Genomic DNA, 8063 nt, shown 5'->3' on the forward strand with positions numbered 1-8063 from the left:
GTGGGGGGGGGTAACAGCAAATTTTGGAGTGGCTGCAGCCCCCCCCTCCCAGGACCGCTGCTGCCAGCCCCACCTAAGCGCAGCCCCAGTCCAGCCCCACTGCTGGGAAGAGGCTGGTGCAGTCTCAGGCCCACAGTGCGCAGCCTCCCTTTCTCCCTGCACAGATTCAGAGGTCACAGGACCCCCCCATGCCTCCCCCAGTGTAAGCGCAGCAACAGTAGCTGCCCCCCTCTGCCCAGACAAGCAGCCCACGGCTGTCCCATGCCCTGCCTCACTCCTTCCCTGACCATGGGGGCCTCTAACTGCAACCCCCACGCCTCTTTCCCCCAACAGACTTACCAGCCAGATGCTGCTCTCTAAGCTGCCAGGCTGCATATTAGCAATCGGATCAGTACTGGCTGATACTGCTGGTTAATAGACTATTTCAGTACTGGGCAAAAAAAAAAAAAAAATCTTCATCAGTGCACCCCTATTATTCACATATATAATCATCTTTTGGAGATGTATTTAACCCTTAGGATCAGTCTTTTGGCAAGCTGCAGTAGTTAATTATGAATCATAAAAATATTTCCTGTAAATATTTTTTTTAATTGATTCTCTTTAATGCGATAGCTTATAATTTTGCTGGGCTTTTCTATTTGCTGAAAAGATAAGAGCAACATCCAATACATGCAAGTTGTTATTGGATGCTAATATACTGTTTTATACTCACTGCCCAACTACATAATCTTAAAATTCTCTTTATATGGAATTTTTCTGCTTATAGTATTTTTTCTCTCCTCTAGACCTTTCCTACTTTAATCTTTTTGAGATGAGGAACCAGAACTGATGGTACACCTTTCATTTGTGACATATCTGGGACTACTATAGTCCATTTCATCTTTATTTTGCACACTAACTCTAGTAGAGTCTTTGTTGAACTGTCTTTCTTCATCTCTATTTTCCAAGTGGTTATAGTTTATTTAGAATTGTACATCAATGTGTACTAACTTGTATTTGTCTACAGATTCTGATCTGCTATCATGTGATCAGAAGAGAATGTCTAGATAAATATTCCAGTGGGAAATCAGAAAAATGTCTTTGAGTGATGAACTATCTTCCTACCAAAATTCAATGCATGGTTCCAACACCCCACCCCAAAAGGTATTAGAACTAGAGAGTCACTTTTTTTAAAACACTGACAAAGCTAATTATTTTTGCTAACCTCTCTCAAAACGGATTCAGATTATTTTCACTCAAGCTTACAAAAAATTCAGCCACAGAGACCAAAATGCAAAATTCCAACTCAAGTTACTAAAACTCAATTAAATTATAAGCAACTGAATTTTAAGTAAGCTGCTATTGTTGCCTAGCATTTCTTACATGACAATAAAATTTCTACTTTTGCAAAAACAACTTTCAACTCTGAATATCATAGTTGCTGTAATTCTGACTGTAGTTTAGATACATTTTCTTATGCCAATTAAATCATTTTTTAAAAGTTAAAATATTTATTAATATATTACCTGCATTAATACCTTAGATAAAATTGATTTTATTGTAGAATGTTCTTATTTAAAGATTACTTGCTGCTGCCTTTTCCCCAGTAGAGACAGTGCTACAAACTAGTTAGTTTTGCAGTCTGGCTTACACATTAAAATACCTTAGTGTTAACGACTGTAAAACTAAATGAAGAGTTTAGTTTAAACAAGAAGATTTTCTTTTGTTTTCCTACTCAGTATTAAATGCTGTGCATTCTGTGGTGAGTCAATTATTAATACATTACTTAACTAAGATTACTCAACTAATGTCATAGATTTTATATTGCTCCCCTTTTTTAAAAAAAAGGAGTTGATTTTGTTTTCACAAAGTTTCTCTTATGCATTTATATTAACATAAAGCCACAGGTTTCAATTCTCACCCAGGTCACATTGATACAAAGAGTGCTAATTCATTCAAATCTTTTAAAAACCTGGACACTATTTCACAAGATGAAGTGCCAACCTGCATGATACTTGGCACAAATAAGAACGATGGGAAGTGGAAAAGCTGTTTAGTATAGAAAAAATTAAAATTTAAAAACTGAAAATGGTGTGTTTGTGTATTACAAATATTAGACATATTTATGTTAATTAAATCCACGTCATCAACTAAAAAATTTGAATTTATAACTGGTTTTGGTCCAATCTATTCAGAGAATTTATTCTCTCTCGTATAACAGCAGACATAATTCTATAAAGGTTCTCTCAAAATTATTTAAAAGTTTACTTGGAGAAATAATTGTGTTTAGAAATAGTTGTATTTCAAGAAGTATAATCAGTTTTCCTTCTCCATTTTTACTGCTACTAAAGACATTTATAGGAAACTAGACTGTTAGACAAACTCCATAGAATATCTTTTTCGTCATCAGAAGTCTTGTACATCATAATTATATCTACATGAATGAACTGTGATTTAAAAGAGGATTGTGACTTTAAATGAGGCATGAACAAGTTAATATTTAAGATACCTGATTTTCAGATGTCTCTCTAGCAATTAAAATGTCAAGGAAAACACCACTAGAATGAATCTGATGAAGAGGCATGGTTACTTACAAGAGGGAACTTGTCCAAGTTTTTCAAAAGGTATCAGAGAATCTGCTAAAAATAATCTTCTAAAACTGTTCCTGATTTCACAATTAAGAAGCCTTAGAAATAAAATCTATTTTGACCAGCTTTAATAGGGTTCATTAATGTCAGTGATTGCTACCAGACATCTACCGCAAGTAAAGATTTAAGACAAATGAAAGGATAAATTTACCATTATCAAATTGCACTTTAAACAACAAAAGCTACATACACACAACACAGCACAAAATCATGCTAAGAATTAAATAAAACCAACCTTATTCTTAGGCCTCTGTGAGGGCTGTTTCAAAATAAATGCAAAGTAAAACTTTATGTAAATTTTAGTCAAAAAAGCTGTCAGTTAGTTAATTTTCTTTTTAAAGAAAATTAACTACCATATTAAAAACTAGCAAATGAGTAGAGAATGTTTCAAAAGATGGCTGTATTTTCTTATGCAGAGAAAGGTCTAGAAGTTTTCCAAATATTCCCTTCCCAAAACCCAACAAAATTAGTCCTTTAATTTCACATGATGAAACACGGTCAGATAAAAAAAATCAAGAGACTGGGGCTAATCTTCTGGTTACCAAAGGGACAAGTCGTATCATTCAATCGAGTAAAAAAACAAAACAAAACAACAAAAACAACCCCTCCCACACACAAAATAAGATCTCTTTGGCTGAAATACACCATGTTTGATATACAACTATGATGGTTTATGCAAGAGTTAGTTAGAATATTATATAATATGAAGTAAAACTAGGCTGGATACAATCACCAATAATCAAAACTACATCAGGAGCTATGATTTTAAATGCTGTAGTGCACATACACTCAATATACAAACTAGTTAAAATCACCATATAGTCAATGGCCCCAATAAATAAGGTGACATGAGAAAAGTAAACCTATTCTACATAGTAAGAAATTAGTCTTTATGCGTTCCTGTACAGTGTCATGAATAATTGCGGGCATTATATACAAGTGTCAAGTTTCTCTATACAGGAATGCTGTTTTATCTACCCACGCTGTCCAGCTGTACATGTAATCAGTTCATTCACACACAAGATGTGAATTTGTCTGATAGCACGGAAGGAAAAAAATCAGAATTTACTCACCATGGAGGAGTCCCTGTGACACCACATTCCATCCTATAAAGGAAGTGAAAGTGCTCTTCCCTTCGGTCTGATTTACAAGAAAGAGAGAGAAAGAGAAGGTTGTAATGTTGCTACACTACGAACTATTATGGAAAGAGGGACACCTGTTCCGAGACTAATATAGCACATACAGAACGAAACTGGGATTTTTTTTTAAGTGATAAATCAGAATACATTCTGCTAGAAAGAGACATGTGCTTTCTCACTGAACTTAATTAGACAATTAAGGATTTGTGTATATTAAACAGCTGAAATTAGTCCTTAGCAAAAAATAAGGCTTGGGACCAAGTCTGCAATGTGAACTGAAATTTACTTTTAACCAAGTCTGGCAACATGAACAAAGGAATAAGATCTGTAAAAGAAAAGTGAGCAAGCTTTTTTTCCCCCCGTAGAAAGTTCTCTGCTATAATTCTTTCCTTCAAGTAATGCAACAGATATATTTAAGGAAGAGACTAAAGCCCTGTGGTCTTTGATAAGGAGGATGGGGTATGTTACAGTTACTTTGAGGTGCATCTGTAGTAGAAGTAAGCTAAATTAGTCATAACTAGACAAAAATCTACTCATTTTTCAGAGGAAATGAAACAGAGCAGTAAGATACCCTGTATGACAAGCATGTTTAGAGCAAGTCTGTTTATTTGCTCTCAAAAAACAAAACGAGTTTCACTCTTCATGAAGCATTTCAAGGCCATGCTAGTTGGATGTTAACATTTCCTATTTATATGTATGTATTGCCTAAATAAGTATTTTCTTGTCGTTTTTTTAAAGGCGTAGGTCAGTAGGAACAAGAAAGCCCTTCTTTTAAGAAAGAACAAAGATGTAACTTGAGCTGGTCCTTACTGATTTCATGACTAAATTACAGGCTTCATTTTCTTTAGGGGCAAAGAGCACCCGATTTAGTATCCAAAATGTCTTGTAGAAAACAGGCAATTTTAAGGTTTCACTTTTAACACTTTGCACAATATTCTTGTGAGCAATAGTGGTCTGCGTCATTTCTTCAAGGGACTGTAGCTATATTAGGTTAAAAGGTCAAGAAAAAAAAAATCAACATTTCTAGAAAATGCTTCTATAAAAGGCAGAAGCTGCATTATGCCTGGAACAACTTATGTGTTGAGCCAGATCTTACTAGTCTTAAGTGTCAAAAAAGTACTTTTTATTACAGGACTATTACAAGGAAACTGTCCTCAAGCAATGTAAATGTTTTAAAAGATGTTTCCAACAAATTTCTGGAAACCTTTACATTATGGTTCTAACACATGCTCAAGCAGCTGAAGAATATCTTGGTTAATTATCCAAAGCTTAATTTATGATAAAGACTAGCAAAGAAAGATTTTTTTTATTTAGGAAAATAGGAAACATATATATAATGAAGTTATCTGAATTGTGTTAAAGGGTTGATTTACCAATTTTCCTCAACTTCCTGCGCAGTTTTGTCAAATATTTGGAGGAAATTACAGAAGATGTACATATGGAAGAAAGACCTAAGGAAGTTAAGCTTGCCAGGCTATGCAAACATGGAGGTTGGGAAGGTCCAGCAGTACCCCGAGTTTGACTATAAAAGAGATCAAAAAGACAGTTCACATTTTTCTCAATGACAAACTTGGATTGTTCTAGCAACACATGCTTTGTGGTTTAAGCAATTCTGAGCATCTCTGAAGGTACTGTACTGACAAATACACAGAACTGGAATTTTCTCAAAGAACCAAAATCTAGACCAAGGAAGTGAGTTGCAATGATGATTTGATCATTAAGTGCAAAAGAATTTGCATTCTCTACCAGATAAAGCAAGAATGTCAGACTTGAAGAAAGAGATAGAAATGAGACTGGAAACTCTTTTAAAACATGGTAAATCTTCCTGTCCATCTCAGCTAGCTTTAAGTGAATGAATGTTAGAAAAAAAAACAAAAAAACCCAGAAAAGACTACTAAATGCAGTTCCTTTTTTTTCATTTAAGTACCTTACATAGTACCATGAATAGATTGACATCAAAAAACCCAGACTTTTATTCCTTCAAAAACAGAGCAATATAATCCTTTTCTATTTTAGAAAGAGCATTACAAATTTCAAGGAAAAATAAAAGAGTAAAAGGGATACAGAATGTCAGCCAATCTCTTTACCAAGTTCTCAATGAAAAAGAAGGGAGGAGCACTTTTATTTACTACACAGAATGGAATATGATGTTACAGCTATAAGGAAGTCAATTTGTTTGAAATAAGGGTGAGAGAACCCACCTGAATTTGAGGAAGAGAAAGTTAAAGATATCAAGTCATCTGCTTTGTAATCAATAACTTTAGTAATTGTAGATGTGTTTCACATACCTAAATGTTATTTAGATACAAATCGTAGCCTAGTACTTTTTAAAATTAAAGCCCAAATCTTATTTTTTGCTATAGCAAACTGAACCAGTGTACTTAAGTACCAAACATGTGTAAAACAGAACTATGTCTAGAAACAAATTTACTGTATAATTACAGATAAAGTTACAGTGTATGGTAAACTTTAGTTAAGCGTGAACTAATTTAAAATATCCATGAATTAGACACAGCACGAGACAGTGAACTATTGTGGCATACACAGTATTAGCAATCTTGTCTAATGAAGAGTTTATCTAAATGCATTTGGACTTAGGTTTTAAAGTGAGGTTGACTGGGAAAGTGTTTGCACATAACTGAACTTTTTTACTGAAAGGATCCACTCCTTTAAGGATAGTGAGAATCATAGCTGCTGACGTAAGTAATAAAAATAAAAAGTTTTCCTCCTACTTACTTCTTTAGTCCCAAAAAGTGAAGTTAATTTCAGCAGAATAAGGTGGATTCTACTGACTCTTACAGATAATAGTTAAAATTTATAAAAAGTTGGACCGTGTACATTTGTACAACCTTACTGAAGGCAATGGAGTTGTTAAGGTGTAAATATAGTTGTCTGTCTGTTATGTTTTTATTCCAGATTATGACAAACAAATAGAAAAATGTGTTTCCAAACTACACTGAACCTGCAAGTCCAGCAGTAAGGTGTGAATCGAGTAAAAGAGTCAATAAGAATAAATCTTCACAATGCCATTTTTAAGCCACTTGAGAGTGTAACTACATTTAATAACATCATTACAAGTTTTATATTTTAAAACGTAATTTAATTGGTAATAAAAAATAAAATTGATACTTTGCTGTACATGGCGATAAAATCCATATCTGCATTATGAAAACTCTCCTAGGTTGAAGCTTGAATTTAAGGAGAAAGATAAGATGTTGAAGGCTGCCATCTAGTGATCATTTTAATAGTTTTAAAATTATCTCCAAATAGGCACACAAAATTTCCATGCATATAAAAGATGCTTCAAAAGCTATGACTTTTTTGTGAAATAATCAAACTAATTTCATTTTGTGCAGAAGACTGGTTCTAAAATAAAATATTTCAAATAATGTGTTTCGTAAAACACTACATGAATGTATTACAACTATAAATTGCCCACAATTATCAGGTTGAAGTACAGCTTGTGGAAACAGGATCCAATTAGCTTCACACCCCAAATAAAATTCAGCATGGGCACCAGCCCTGGAAATTCTCACCGATCATATACAGTATATTCCAAATCTTGTATAAAGCCCAACTAGAGATAGATCCCTTTTCAGAATGAGATTAATAGCTTTCTAAAACTTTTAATACTGATCTAACCTAACAGCCATGGAATGAAAGCCTGTATATTCATTACCAATCCCACAAAAGCCAGTTCCTTAAAAATCCCATTAATGAACTACCACTCCATTTCCTTAAATAAATATCATACATCTTATATTGCTACCCTTTTTTAAAAAAGGGTTAATTTTGTTTTCACAAAATTTCTCTTAAGTATGTATATTAACATAAAGCCACGGGTCTCAATTCTCATGCAGGTCACATTGGTACAAAGAGTGCCAGTTCATTCACAAGAAAGATAGTTTAACAGAATAAAACCCAGAGATAAGGCTGTCTGCTGTGTCTTTTAATCTCAATGTACTTAAGAATAATTATGAACTTGATATAATGCAGTCAGTGAAGCAAACTGACTGAATGGACAGTACACCTAATATCACTTCCCTGTGTTGTTTGGGGTTAAGAAACTCTTTTACAGTTCTTGAATTAATAATGGGCTCCAAAAGTCTAAGACTGAGGGCCATAAAACTAAACAAACTAATTACAAAAACTTAACTATTAGTATTCTTTAAACACTAACCATATTTTCTTTAGAAAAAAACAAAAACAAAACCTACTTACCGTAAGCCATAGCAAGGCAGAGTGATGAACCGGAACATTGCCAAAAAAACTCTCAGAGGAAGCAGGGTGAACACAT

At 34.0% G+C, this 8063-nt stretch overlaps 1 protein-coding gene across 1 annotated transcript in view; it reads right to left on the bottom strand.

The window, feature by feature from the left end:
* The window catches only part of TAPT1 (transmembrane anterior posterior transformation 1), a 74173-nt gene extending 66110 nt beyond the window's left edge, over nt 1-8063 (bottom strand). The window contains exons 1-3 of the mRNA XM_019526318.1: nt 7988-8063; nt 3701-3767; nt 2863-2886 (exon numbers count right to left, since the gene is read on the bottom strand). Of these exons, the coding sequence (XP_019381863.1) occupies nt 2863-2886; nt 3701-3767; nt 7988-7997 (101 nt within the window). The 5' untranslated portion in view covers nt 7998-8063. The remainder of the gene's footprint in view (nt 1-2862; nt 2887-3700; nt 3768-7987) is intronic.

The sequence above is a fragment of the Gavialis gangeticus genome, unplaced genomic scaffold, assembly GCF_001723915.1.
Source record: "Gavialis gangeticus isolate Ggan-Ray unplaced genomic scaffold, GavGan_comp1, whole genome shotgun sequence".
Taxonomy (NCBI): Eukaryota; Metazoa; Chordata; order Crocodylia; family Gavialidae; genus Gavialis; species Gavialis gangeticus.